Consider the following 15,134-nt stretch of genomic DNA (forward strand, 5'->3'; position numbering starts at 1 on the left):
TTAAATATTTATTTTAAATTATTTATTCATTTGAAATGTGATAAAAACAAACTTTTTTAAACGTTTAATTAACGTTTATTAAATGTTTATTTTACATTAATTATTCATTTGATTTATAAGAAGTCTTGGTTAGTTTGATTTGTTATACGGAAATAAAATATACTCATACAATAAACAATAAAAAAATTCATACAGAAGGCAACAAACTCTGGTTGTTAACGATTTCGAGATATACATTTAATCAGCAGAAATATGATTTCATGTTTTGACTCCTGTTTGAGTCATCTTCAATGTTACAGCCTTAATAATTATAGCAATTAATAAATCGTAGTCAAAAATCTGTCTTCAAAAAATTCTCTCACTTTTTGTATCCGACCGTTGTGGAACATTCGTGAGAGCAACACAGTTATTAAGCTGAGTGGCGGTAAAAACTCAGGCTAAAATAAAAAAATATCTTTGGAGAATGTGAATAAGATAGAGAATAGAAATAAAAATTATGCTGCTCACCTTACAGAGTTAATAAAGTCACAACAACGACAGATAACAAAATGCCCGCGCACAATGATCGCATGGTGCGCGCACACGTGCGAGTACTCGCACGCGTGTGACCCTCATAACGCAGGTAGATGCATCCTCATTTGAGACTAAAGTATTTATGTTTACATGTATCAATAAAATAAACACATATAATAAAGTAACATTCCTTATATACGTTGAATTCGGCTTATAGCGTTTTTCATTGAGAAAACTAGCGCAGCACTAGCACCAGTTTTCATCGAAACCTAGCACGGTTTCGATGAAAACTGCATTAGTGACAGTCTACGTTCAGTGAAACACATCACTGAATTACTTATTTTATAATAATATTCTGATTTTTATTGTTTATTTCTAACAAAAAACTTTTTTATTAATTTTTCTTGAATTTCAAAAATTTTTAAGAACTTCGAAATATTTAGATTGCTGCATAGATATTATTATACATACTAGAACTAGAAATAATATTATTATTGTTATGAAGATAATTAGAATAATATTATACCTTAACACGTAATATCATACCTTAAAGCATAAATACAACCTCAATTTCAATTAATTTCAACTTGCACTTATCTCCACCGTCTTTAAAGACAGTGAAGAAAAAAATTGAATTCAGTGCAACTTTTTTGCACCAGTTTTGTCAGTGTAACATTAAACACTGAAAATACGTGAACTGGCACTTTAACAGTGGAATAATACATTTTATTGCTCTCGGTGTGTGCAAGTGTTGCACTATACTCCTCCCAATGAGAAACGCTATTAAAAACCCTTATAGTGTTATGAAAAAAAATTGCACGATGCTATTTAAAAAGATTCAAGATAATTTTAATTTATTTATTTAAAAAGTTATATCGTGACCTTTTTACAAAGTCTTAATTCTCCCACCTCTATGTTTTTTTCGGTTAATTTATTATTTCTGTATATGTACATGTATTATTATTCTCTCAAATGTCTCGCATACTGATGGTTAACGGATTTTCATAATGTTACGCTTTATTCGTATACTAAAGTATGTACAGCCGCTATGTAAGTTTTCATTTAATTATAATATTAAGATTTACCATTGTTTATGAGAATTTTTATTACGGTAATAGCATCATTTTATCGATTGACTCATGTACACATTATTCAAACAAATACTATAACGTTTGAAGAATTCAAATTTTGAACACACATGTTTATAATTTTATCAAGAAACTTGTTATAATAGTATTATAATTTATATACTAATTTATTAATGCATCAGTTTACTACTGAGTTTTGACCAAAAAATGTGTCGAAACGTCTAAAATTCTATTAATAAATATTAATTTTACACACGAAAAACCTGTGTCGGCTCATATAGGCTTTATTTTTACTCATCTGATTGTATAATTGAGCTTTTACACTTCATGTATTTTTATTTAAAAAGCTGTTTAAATTTTTTTAATCAAAGCTGGGATTTAGTTGCACATTTCGGCCAATTTCAGATTGGTTCCGGCATTTAGACTACGCGCAGGTTGGTGAAGTAAGGAGCAAAGGAACCCCCTCAAAATCGGCCGAAATGTCCAACAATCCCAGCTCTGTTTTAAATTTAACTTATAGCTTGCCTGAAACAAGTAAATATCTATTTTACAATTTTGTTGTTGTTCCAGAAGCATCCCAAAAATCGTGCGGATATGTACGCTGACCACCCTATACTTCAGCGGTAAAGTAAAATATACTAAACAAGGAATTAATAATAACGTTAGCAACATGCTTATCTCGCGGAAAGTGGAGCAACTTAAAGATAATATGTGTGCGAGTATAGTTCGCATTAAATCAGCTTCCGCGGTACGTTTGTTACGTAAACGTTTTAGCGATTGCGAAGATCCATGATAATAATTAAACATAATTAAAAAGATCACATAACATAATTAAAAAGAGCCTCGACGAAAAAATTTTGTCTAAAAAAGAAATATAAATTCAATACCGTGTCATCATATATCATTACAAAATTATTCGTCGGAATTTCATTGCTCTTTCCATAGAAAAAATCAGTCTTGTTCTAAATAATTAAACTATAAACTTAACATCTTTTAAAATCTTTAACGTTTTAATATTATAAATAAAAAAGATTTCAAAATTCGCAGTGGAGCGTAAGAAAATATACATATGTTAAAACATCTTCATTTTTCTATACCCGACACCTTTTTTACCTTTTTTTCAAAAGCAATTATTTACATTGTCAATCCGTAGACTGATACGGGCATAAGACTGCTATTGTTTTTATTAAAAAACATGTTAAATCATTGCACGCGCAATCAACCATAAATAAATACAGAATTAGGTATATTCGCGCTCTTCAAAACCTTGAAAAATTTTTGCTCTTGAAATGAGATGAGTTGATGATTTGAGCGTCGAAAGGAGAAGAAAAAGCAGAGATACTGAATTGGAAAAGTGTAAACAATGCGAACAGACTTATTGACTTACCTGGGGAATATTTGCGTTAAGCTGGCGATTCAAGGCATCCCGCTCCTTCTCGACCTCTGTCAATCGCGCCTCCATTTCCTGCAGCCGTTCTTGGTGCTCGCGCATCGATTCCATCATTTTGTCACGCTCGTCTAGCATTTGCACCATCAGTTGCTCGATGTTCCCGTCCTCGCCGGAGAATTGCGAGCTCCGCTGGCTCATACTGTCCTCCGCAATCGTCGGCATCACATCACACATCATATTCCACATTTTGCACGTTGTAGATATATTACTATCGTCCTCACGTCGCGATAGTTCTCTGTGCTCGGAATTATTGTATTATTTTGTTATTCGCACCCCGGAAGCAATGGATCTGTGGGATAATTACCGGTGAATTACATGCGCCTCTACGACCACGCGCACCATTCAAGCGCGTGACACAAGCGCATGTAGAATCATGTATACCGTAGTATATATATATAATATGTATACGTGCACGCGCGCGCTCGTATCCTGACACGTAACCTACACTCACAACCACGCACCCATACTCTAACACGTAGCACGCGTGCGCGTACTACGTATAAACGCATAAAGTAAAAGAAAAACGAAAATCGGCGTTTCGCTTTTCCCTCCCGAACTTATCTCATTATCTTCCTTATCTCATTTTAGTTCACTTCAACTATTTCTTTTACCTCATTTTCTCTCTCCTTCTATCTCTCTTTTCTCTCGTCCATTTCTCACAGGTTAATATTTATAGTCGGTTCTTATATTTAAGACTGTCTTAGTACAGTCTTGGAATAAGAGCACAGAGTTTGGCATAACACATATCTTATACGAAAATAAACCAATCAAAGACCTTCCTTTCCATAAAATAAAAGACTCTGATCATATTAGCAACTTTACCTTCTGGGACATTCTTTACCTTTTCTTATTACTGATCTTCTTTTGCCCTACCTTAATCAATAATTGCCCACTCTCTATCTTGCTCCAAATATGTACAGGTTACAGCTTTGTATTAATGTTTCTATCGCGTGATGAGTCCGACTCAATTTTTAAGAGAAAGTACTTTTTACGCATGTGAATGAAGCAAGTGTTGATTCTGCGAAACTTGCGCTTGTTGTTGGCAACCAGCCAATTCATGGCTTTTACCGTTTCGCAAAATTTATTCTCTGACGAGTCCGCAATTAACTTCAGTATTTTTGCTCGTCAACTTGATGAGAGAAATATTATTTTTGTGTGCATTTTTGAAATTAAATCAGCCATTACATATAAATCAAATGTCCCTGCTTTGCGGGCAAGAAGCAGTAAAAACACGCGTCTCTATTTCTTCCTCAACGAAGACTTCCACGCGATCGCTCCCGCTTCGATCGAAACTATTCGTCTACTGTCACGACTTCGAATCCGACATTTCCCGATCACGCGGCGTATTTGCTTCGCCGATCGTGACGGAGATTCGTGGGTCGGCCGTCGCGCGTAAAAGTCTTCTCGCCGCGTGGCGCGTGCACTGTGCGTTCTTGACATATATATATGCCCAATATCGCAATTTTTAGTTATATCAGAAAAAGAAAGGAGAGAGAGAGAAACTTGCGCGCGCTATCAGTCAAATTCAAAAGCTAATGTTTACTTTATCGGCTCCTTCCTCCTATTGGATGTTTAATCGCTTCTGCAGTTTAGTTATGAATATACATCATTCTTTGGTTTCTCAGATTATTTGGTAATATTTTTTCATCGGATTCGAACACGGAAATCAATATCATGCTCCATTCAATGAAATTAATTGATTGCAGATCAATTTTGATTAAACAGTTTGCATACATCATCATGATAAATAGATCTATAACACCTTAACCACGAATTATCGCAAGGTGTTCTTACTTGTATCCCAGAAAGAATTCATTGCCACTGAACAATTTCTTTGTATCTGTATTCTTGTTCTTATAGATGAAATCTCAAGATACTACTTCCCACGCAATTTGATCACTTGTGTTTGCAGAAATTTTTTGTTTCCTTGAAATCGCTTAGTTATAGAATCTATAAATTTTTGCAATTTAAAAATTTCCTCTTTCAAAACAAATATCCAATTGTTTCTGAACAACACAGTAACACTTCTTTCCATCTCCTTCTTCTAAATTCCCTATCTCTGAATTTCTTCTTTTTTCAAATAGGTATCTATTCTTTTTGTAATACATAATATAACTATCACTTTTTTATTCTTCTTATAACTTGACTTGCGATTTCAGAACAATTTTGAAGAAGCAATCAGTTATATCGATACTGTAATAATAATAATAATGATACTAGCCATAATACTACTGTATTCTCAGTTGTATTATGACAATTCTGTAAAGCACTTAGGAGAGAGAGAGCACCAAAGAGAGCAAGAGAGGGACAGAAGTAGTCTTCAACTTCCCAGGGATTTTGTCTTGCTTTTTTCTCTAGTTCAGTGCTATCACACTTTCGGCTGTATTTTTGAATGATTCTGTGCCCGTCCACTAGGAACCTGAGACCCGCAGAGTATCGTTATAACCTCGAAGAAAGCCGGCGGTACCTCATTCTTAGGCTCTCGAATTTTTCAGCACATGTCGATTTACGCTTCGATTTTCGCCGATTCTTCCTTTTCAATTCTGAAGCGCTATAAGCAGAAGCTTTCGCGATAATCATTCTCCTTGCATAAATATGCAGTAATAGAAATTCGCAGAAAGGAAATCGGTGATCTCCTATATCAGACATTCGCACGTTTACTTATCACCGACGTCGAAGAGAGTAAGAGAGTGTGAGAGAGAGAGAGAGAGAGATGAGATAATAAAAGAAAGAGGGAAAGACTGAACGAGCACACGGGGCCGATTTATACATATAATTCTTACACGACAAGCACTGCGCTGCACAGAGCCAAAATTCCGAGTTCAGCTCACAGCAGCGACGACAACAACGCGGCAAGGCATCATTCTAATAGAGTATTATTTTACACGTAATGTCAAACACCGACACACCTATTACCCGGAATTCCGCCCAGCCTCGTCTACAATACACCATTCCCGATACCGACGGCCATCTTGCGCCATGACGTCGCCGTCATCGAAGGCGCGCCCGACTCCGCCCGAGCACCGTCGTTGTAACCGTAGAGTATAAACCGCGTTCTGCGATCGGTGGAGCATACCATTGACGCTCGAGATCGATCATAGGACGAAGCAGAGAGAAGCCTAAAAGAGGCCATCTCGATATTTTTCGTGGAACCTCTCCCGTACACTAGCGCCAGTACATCTATTTTCAAATTGAGTACTACGTACCTACGTGACGGCGATAAAATAGATGTGGTGCAAGTCCATACTAAATCGCGGTGTCGAAAATTGACGTGCGTATGGCCCGAATTCATAGTCCGTTCTTAGGGTGCGGTCCCGGGTCCACTTGATGCTAATAGAGTTCTCGATTAAAGAGAGGCGATAAGTGCGGTCGATAATCGAAATTATCGATTATCGCCGCCATTTTCTTTTACCATGGATAAGCGAACTGTCAAAATGTGAAAGGAAGGTTAGCTTTCTCTTGAAAACTAAAATCGATCTGATTGAGGGGATTCCTGAAAAATATGTTAAATTTAATACAAATATTTCTAAATTACTTCTAATTTATTAATATTGTTAGTTCATATTTTAGCTAATTATTATTTTTCAGTCCTTGTAAAATTAAAGTTATTATAATATATGTATTTTTAAAATATATATTATTTGGTTTGTACGATACTATTGAAGATTGCAAAATTTAGAAGATGTAAAATTTGTAAAAATTAATTACGTACACCGTCAAAGTCCATTTTTCATTTTGAATCGATATGATTAACGAAGATCCAGCGACGACGCTAACTGTTAGACAAATTCATCTTCACTTCTTTGACGCTAGCGTCAAGCAGAATGGTCACGTGACGTCTTTTGACGCCGACAATGAGCGTCGAGCGTCAGCATGAAGTAGCACCTTTAAGCCTTGTGTCCACGATGTTAGAAATCGGTTCAAGATCCCGGAAAGAATTGACCAATCGCAATGATCAAATTGTTCAAATGTGATTTATTAATTCTTTCTCTGTCAGAGATCTTGGACCGATTTCTAGCATCGTGGACATCGGGCATTTTTTTAGTCCATTCTGCCTCTTTGCGAGTTTCATCGTTAATTATCAAACATCTTGTATTTATATTTATTTCCTCTTTAATATATCATTGAATCAATGATATGTTATTAATTTTAAGTTTTACTTTTTTATATATCTGTGAAATTTATTGTTAGGAAATATATTTATACAACGACTTAAAGGCCTTGTGTATTTAACAATTTAAAGAAAGAAAATTCTCTCTAAATCGTTATGCGTATGTACAATAACAAAATATTTTTGGAGAAGTAATATACTTACAATCTAATTTGTTTTCTCTACGATAGAAGAACAAAATAATTTTATCTTTTACATTCAGTATACAATATTTATATGTTACATTAACTGATATTCAATGTTGTCTCCTAAATTTTATCCGTCTATTAATTAGCAATATATGTTTAATGTAATATTTATGTAAATATAAAACATGTTATCTAAATATAAAACAAAGCTACTTTTTCTCTCTACCACCGATTGTATAAGCAATTTTTGTTCTATTCATTTATTAGTAATATTTACCATAGCATAAAAATATAACCAATGTAATGTTTAATCAAGCTTATTAACTTCAGTAATTTTGTTTTAAAAAACTGCTTAATATTGCGGACAAAATTTATAAATTTAATTAATTATATTTAATGCAAAGTAAAATATAGTAATTTATGCATAATAACAATATATAAGCCAGTATTCATAGTTTCTTATTTTAAGTAATGTTTTAAGTAATGTCTTAAAATGCTAATATGACTCTCTGATCGATTTATAACATCTTAAGACTATACTTAAGACGGTCTTGTGTATAAAATCAGACCATGAATACTAGCCATAATTTAAATTTATCTGAAAACGTCTTATATCTTTGATTTTAACATTACTTCTAATAACACTTTAAGATGCCCATGCTTCTAATTCTTTCAAGTCGTCATCTTCTTCTGGTTTAGCTTCTATAAATAAAATATCAATGTTATATTATTGTAAGATCATTATTTAATATTATAAACATATTAATGTTTTTTATATACTTGATGCAATATCAAATTGTTTAAAACATATTTTTATAATTTTATAATTTTATAATATGTAGGAAATTTATAGTATTATAATAATATAGTTACTTGTACGAGTTTTGCTTGGCGCAACAGGAACTGAAGTTGGTACCGCTGGTAATTCATCTGTCGTTGTATCGATACCAAGTAATTCTTTGTCAAGTTGTTCTTGTTGAAGTTCTTCTAGTTCCTTCTCTAACTCGTCTTCATCAGCATCTTGGCCAAATGCTACTGGATTAGATATAGCATCTGAAATTTCTCTAGCCACATCTTGTTGTTCTGCTATGTCATCCATCATATCGTGTACTTGATCAACGTCCCTATAATATGAAGATAACATGAAAATATATAATATAAACGTGAAATTATTTAATAAGTAAATTACATTCTTATTTCTATTTAAAGAGACTATTTTTGTATGCCTAATATGTTCATATTGTACTAACAATACTATTCTCAGACTAATATTCATGGTCGGTTCTTATATTTAAGACAGTCTTAAGATGAAAATGGATTATAAATACTAATCTCAGACAATCCAAAAATTACATTAACCCTTTGTTGCACAAATTTTTCTATCAAATGTATTTTAATATATAGGGTTTTTGATTATAAATCTTGAGTCAAAATAAGAAAAAACAAAATGATGAATTTAATATGGTAGCTAAATTGAAAAAAAAAAGTAACTATGGCTTATATATTTGTAAGTAAAATTTTATACGTAAAAATAGTAAAAAATTATAAAGAATATTGAGAACATTAAGAATATAAAGAATTTATATTTCATTAACATCAGAATCCAACATATCTTGATATTCATTTTGATTGCCATTTTGGATCTGCTATTAAAAATTTGCCAATTATGAATGCAGATTTAAAATTAGCGACCTAGAAAACATTAACATAGAGATTTTGAAGATATGTTTATTATCATTTTCTTCCCAAGCTAAAATTTTTTTTTTTAATAGTGCTAATTTTTTTTACTGATCTTTTTATGTATAATTTATATTTAACGTAAAATTTGAAATATCTTCGAAACATAATGACACCAAATACCAATAAATGTAACAAGAAACATAATGATACTAAATATTAATGTAAACCAATTATCAAGTATGTAATATAAATAAGTACGTAATATAAGTCAAATATGTGAAAATGTACATTAAAAAACTGTAGCGACAAAGATGTGCCTCCTACAGGCACACTATGCTACAAAGAGTTAAGCAGCTAATTATTAGCAACTGTAAAAACGCGAAAATCTTACATATGTTGATGTGCAGCTTTCATTGCATCTGCAGCTCCCTTCATAGTAGTAAGAACGGCAGTATTTGTATTTGCACTTTCTAGTGCTTCTCTTTGCATTTCAATTGTAGATAATGTGCCATCAATTTGCTGTAATTGCTTCTCATATCGTTTTTTTCTTTTCAGCGCTTGGATGGCAGCTATAATGTATATACTATTCTTAATACTTAATCGTATGCAATACGCGAAATGTTAATAATTTATGCGAATTGTTAATATGCTAACAGTTTATTAATAAATTTGAGAATTGCAGTAGATTTTTATATTGAACTTGTGTTCTTCTCAGAATCTCTATCATCATATTTCTGTCAGCAGATTTTATTATATTTTTGTTGATATTCTATTGACAAATCTGGACATTTAAATACGACAGTCATCACTAATAATCTGGAATGTATTTATAAAATTATATTGAAACATCAATAGATTTACATTTATCTTATTTTTCAACATAATCCTTTAGTTTTTCAATTTACTTGGCTCAGTATCCATAAGTCTATGTTTCAGTAAAAAAATATTTGTTATTAGTTTAGTCACATATGCATCACTTCTTTCGTATTTTAGTCAGTAGCTAATTGATATATATGAGATAATAATATATTTTTAAATAAATTAAACAGATTATAATCACTCGTTTCCTTGAATTACTATTTAGTTTAATTAAAGATGTTTTAAGAAGTTATTGATTCAGCACTATTGATCAAAATGTGAAAAAATGATACTAAGAAATTAACAAAAAACAATTATAATTTATATTAGATTGAGAATAAATCAATTAAGAGAAATATACCTATTTTCGATCAAAGCGAATCTTAATACATATTTAAATATTTCACACAAAGTGAATTTATATATATATATATTCAATTCTGCAAATTACACACCAAAATCTTTTTTATTCTTCAAATAAAATCAAAGAACAGAACTAAAGTAGTAATATCACATATTAAATTGATAAGCAATTTAATAATTTTAATGCTAACAAGCATCTTAAAAGGATATTAATAATTCGATGCTAATATAATCATCTTAAGAACTGTAAATAATTTAATTTATTGCCAAAAATATTACCTTAACGGGGATTCAAATTCAGATCTCCCGCATTCCATGTCAGCACCCTCGTCAATGAAAAAACATTTTTTCTGATAGTATAAACAAACTTATGGAATATTGATGCATATTAACAAGCAAGAATATATATATTAAAAAATAATATAAATGTAATCTCTATTAGTGCTTTAATAAAGTTTATAAATACATTTTATAAAGCAGGATAATCATTGCTTTATCTTCATATATATCGTTTTTCATAAGTAACATGGGTTAAATTATACCTAAAACGATATTAAATGTAAATATTATCAAACAAAAATTTAGAAAAAATTCTAAAAGTAAAATGCAGTTTGCTGCAAAAGATGTGTGGTGTTCTGTATATTCATATTAAGAATTTCAAAGCCTTTAGCTTCAGATGATTTTTTTTTAAATTAATACGTATAAACATTTTAATATCATTGGATTAAGTAATCACTTTGGCATTTTTGGCAGTATAATAAATTACAGGGAAAGGCAAAAAAGTTAAATCATACCATAAATGATTCAATCTAATTAACTTTCTTTGATGATATAAATACACAAGCAGTTAAGAGAAACATCCAGCAACAATGCAAGATGTTTTTAGCGAATGACATGTATTTCAAATATTTACGTCAATCATATAAAATTCATAAACTGTGATCATGAAATGTGTAAATATTGAAGACCGAAGTACCATCAATAATTTATCAAGACCATTAAAGTTCTTAAATTATAAGAACCCTTCTCTTGAAATCTGTTATTTATCAAATAATTAATTGATTCAATAATTTCAAAACATTTATATTTGTTAATTTTAAAAAAAAAAAGTATTTAAAACTAGATTTTAGGATTTTTTAAAGATAATCTTTTGCAACAAATTGCATTTCAAAATTTCGTTGCCAGTTTTAATCTTCTCCTTGTAAAGACATAAAACAGATAATAACAATTCAGCATGATCAGTATTATTACATTTGTCATACAAGATTAAAATTGATTGACTATAGGATAGAGATATCCGACAACTTCTCTTTTTTGGAGTTAATCAATAGGTTTGAAACACTTTGTCATACAACAAATGTAATTCTAGCCATAGACTGCAAATAAAAGAGACAATTCCAATCAAATTAAGAGTTAAACTGTAAAAGTCCAATACAATTGTAAAATTATCGAACACGAAATACACAAGTCATGGAAAGTCTCCGAATTATACCTCGCTTGTTCTTCGACGCATTCTTCTTCGCTATTAATATTTCATTGTCAATTTTGCTCTCCAAGAACTCCTGTTTTTTTATCAACATATCCTCTGTTTCGCGTAACTTCTGAATTGCTTCGGCTGTTGAAGGAGCAGTTGGTTCCTTCTTCCCACCAAACACTTTGCTGAAGAAGCTCATTGCGTTGCTCGTTTGTCTCCGATTTATCAAAAAATTAAAAATCACTTTCGATCGTATGCGACGATATCTGTGCACGTGTTTTGGGGTTGAAACAATCGAAAGCAAAAATTCATTTAATACTATGAAATCACCGTCGCCATGTTCATTCTAGGACCTCCGCACGAAAATTGCCGTAGTACCTTGTGCCATCTTACGTCAGAGGCTTGCATTATTTCAACAAGTAGCCAACTATAATGGTGCCATTATATGGGATGCTGAAAAGTAAAGTTACTAGATCTATGAAGTACCGCAGTTTTAGAGCCCAGACACAAACTTTTGCATAAGTCCGGATCTACAATAGGTGTTTTATGCCTTATGCCGTAAGAAACTGACCAATTACAGTCGAATCCGAGAAGAATAAGCGACTGTGATTCGCCCATTTCTTATGGCTTAAGGCTTGAAACCCTATTGTAGAACCGGACTTATGCTTTATGCAAAAGCTTGTGTCTGGGCTCTAAAGCCTTGTGTCCACGATGCTAGAAATCGGTCCGAGACCTCGAATGAAGAAAGAATTGACCAATCACAATAGTCATGTGATCAAATTGTTCAAATGTGATTTGTTAATTTTTTCTCTGCCTGAGATCTCGGACCAATTTCGAGTATCGTGGACATTATTAGGCTTAACAATCATGAAACTTTATCTCTAGGATGGAAAGTGAAAACTTTTACCCACGGAGTAACAAGAAGGAGATTAAACTCAAGCGGCCGGTCACGAAAAAAATGGGCTCAAAACACGGTATAGAAAAACCACTGAACTCTATACTGGAATGGGCATCTCCGCTGTGATGCATAGAAAATCATGGCCGCGACTGATCAGTCGCCATCTTGGCTCGATCAGATGCCTGAGCAAATCAGAAGCGTTCGCGCGCGCGTTGCGATCATGGTGGAAGGGATAGTGCTATCCCTTCCACCATGGTTGCGATCGATGTATTGATCGATGTTGGAAATCTATATGGACATGAATGGTATATAAACAAAAATGTCACTTCAATTTTATTAATACAATAAAATTCAATAAAATAACACTTCATATCCTACATCGTTAACACAATATGCAGGAATTAATATTTAATACAAAACTTGTTACCTATGAAATGAAAGGCCGCCTTTTTTACTTTTCTGCCTACACCCAGGCACACAGCACTTCATGTTGATGATTTGTAGCCAGTCACGCGATTTTATAATTCTTCAAATATAACCTCACACACAACAGTCTTGCAGACATTTGCGCACAGATATATATAAATAATTTGCGTTTTACTAAAAAACACTAAACGTAAGTGCGCATGAGCACCTGAAAGCTTCTGATTTGCTCAGGCATCTGATCGAGCCAAGATGGCGACTGATCAGTCGCGGCCACGAATTTTCCTAGATGCCCATTCCAGTATAGAGTTCAGTGAGAAAAACCCATGGAAAATCCGGTAGATGTGATTTCAGTGCCATCACGTCTTGCGGGAAAAGTTAGAAGTATTGACTGTCACGTCGTCATAGATCACACGCGTGCATGTATGTAGTGGTACATGCGTGTGATCTATAACCACGTGACAGTCAATACTTCTAACTCTTCCCGCAAGGCGTGATGGCACTAAAATCACATCTGCCGAATTTTCCCAGAAAATCCAACCCAGTTTCAACCCAGTTTTCAACCCAGTTTCAGACCTCGAGTTTGATCCAAAGACATTCTGCGGGATTCGTGTGTCAAAATGGTCGATAGGGGTGAGAGAGAGGGACCATGGCAGACGGCCATTTCTATCTCTTTCCATTCAATGGTGTAATGGGAGAGAGAATGAGAGGGAAATTGACAGTCTACCACGGTCCCTCTCTCTCATTATTGTCGACCACATTTGATGCACTACTTAGAAATAGATCGCGCAGTCTATTCTCTATGTCTTTGGTTTGATCTCCTTCCCATTACTCCATGCAGAGAGAAACCTGAGAGCGGCCATCCTGGCCTTTTTCCTGTAATGCTTCTAACTCCTCGTACACTATAGCGACACGAACGTCCATTTTGGAGCTGCGGGAACTACGTACTACGGCCATTTTCGAGATCCCCCCGTCTCGCCGATAAATCGTATCGTCGAAAGTGGACGTGGTACACCACAAATTATAGATGTGAAGATAAAACTATTTTTCGACATTGTTGATAAATAAATTTACATTATGATGCTACAGCCACGAATTGCAGATAAAGATAATATTATGCATATATGTGTATTTATTATATATATATATTTATAATAAATATACATGTACCTGAAGTACAATACACATAACAATTAAATTTTTAGAAATAAAATAAAAGTATCAAACTAACAATTAAGATCGCTTTATTACCTTCGTCTAATAATTCGCTAAGGCTTACAGTGTTACCGGATCTGGTTTAAAATTTTTTTTGTCTTCACCTGAGATAACACAAATTACATTTTTTTATGCACATTTTTAGCCCGTTTTTACCAAACATAATTACTAGTATGTAAATATATTCCAAAATCTCTATAATCACTAGCAATTATAGTCTTCGAATAGACTTCAAACTAGACTTTCAATCACATATCGTTGAATTAAGATTTAATTTAGCAAAAACGTGCTAGAGAGGCCCTCCACCACCCCCGCCGATTTTATCGGCGGTCCTCTTTTCTTTGTAAGTATACTCACCCATAAAAAAACAAGCTATTACTAAATTTAGTAGCCTGTTTTTGCAGGTAAGTATATTTTTAATTAATTTTTTTATTTTTATTTGTTTGTATTTTTCGTTAATTATAATACAATAATTTTTTTTATATTATCTTTTATTGTAATAAACTTATACAATTCAATATTACAATTATAATAATTGTTGAGAATACAATGTACAATTATAAATGCTGTTCAAATTATAATAAAAATGATAATATAGGAGTATAATTAACAAATTTTAACAACGAGGGATTATACGAAAACATCGAAAATACATACAATAACATAAATTTTTTTAAACTAGTAATTTAATAAACGTAACTTATTAATATGGCGATAAAAAGTCATTAATATATTTACGTCAGCACTTTCATCGCTTTCAACTATCCCAATAAATTGATCATGTCAAGATCTCTCCGCCCTGTGGTACGCGGGTTAGTATCCGATGCAAAGAAGAACAATCTTCATAGTGGAGAGCAAACTCAATGGCTGCGT

General features: G+C 32.7%; 2 protein-coding genes across 16 annotated transcripts in view; both read right to left on the reverse strand.

Moving 5' to 3' along the window:
• Nucleotides 1-6,098, reverse strand: part of Liprin-alpha (PTPRF interacting protein alpha) — a 75,183-nt gene extending 69,085 nt beyond the window's left edge. For 14 of the 15 annotated variants that reach the window (XM_018521866.1, XM_018521867.1, XM_018521858.1 and 11 more), the window contains exons 1-2: nucleotides 5,835-6,098; nucleotides 2,989-3,340 (exon numbers count right to left, since the gene is read on the reverse strand). In XM_018521866.1, coding sequence (XP_018377368.1) covers nucleotides 2,989-3,237 — 249 coding nt within the window. In that variant the 5' untranslated portion in view covers nucleotides 3,238-3,340; nucleotides 5,835-6,098. The remainder of the gene's footprint in view (nucleotides 1-2,988; nucleotides 3,341-5,834) is intronic. The other variant, XM_018521852.1, reaches the window with a different exon arrangement.
• Nucleotides 6,099-7,863: 1,765 nt separating this feature from the next.
• On the reverse strand, nucleotides 7,864-12,128 carry shrb (charged multivesicular body protein shrub). Its single transcript, XM_018521833.1, has 4 exons — nucleotides 11,744-12,128; nucleotides 9,422-9,599; nucleotides 8,224-8,474; nucleotides 7,864-8,052 (listed from the first exon to the last, which is right to left on the reverse strand). The coding sequence occupies exons 1-4, from the start codon at nucleotides 11,922-11,924 to the stop codon at nucleotides 7,997-7,999; spliced, it is 666 nt and encodes a 221-aa protein (XP_018377335.1). The 5' UTR covers nucleotides 11,925-12,128; the 3' UTR covers nucleotides 7,864-7,996.
• Between the last annotated feature and the right edge of the window lie 3,006 nt (nucleotides 12,129-15,134).

This window comes from Trachymyrmex cornetzi, unplaced genomic scaffold (genome assembly GCF_001594075.2).
Source record: "Trachymyrmex cornetzi isolate Tcor2-1 unplaced genomic scaffold, Tcor1.1 scaffold124, whole genome shotgun sequence".
Classification (NCBI taxonomy): Eukaryota; Metazoa; Arthropoda; class Insecta; order Hymenoptera; family Formicidae; genus Trachymyrmex; species Trachymyrmex cornetzi.

Coding starts and splice junctions, on each gene's coding strand:
- shrb (XM_018521833.1), bottom strand. CDS start 11,924: ATGAGCTTCTTCAGCAAAGTGTTTGGTGGGAAGAAGGAACCAACTGCT. Junction 9,600..11,743: donor TGCGTCGAAGAACAAGCGAG/GTATAATTCGGA, acceptor TATACATTATAG/CTGCCATCCAAGCGCTGAAA. Junction 8,053..8,223: donor GCCAAGCAAAACTCGTACAA/GTAACTATATTA, acceptor TTTTATTTATAG/AAGCTAAACCAGAAGAAGAT.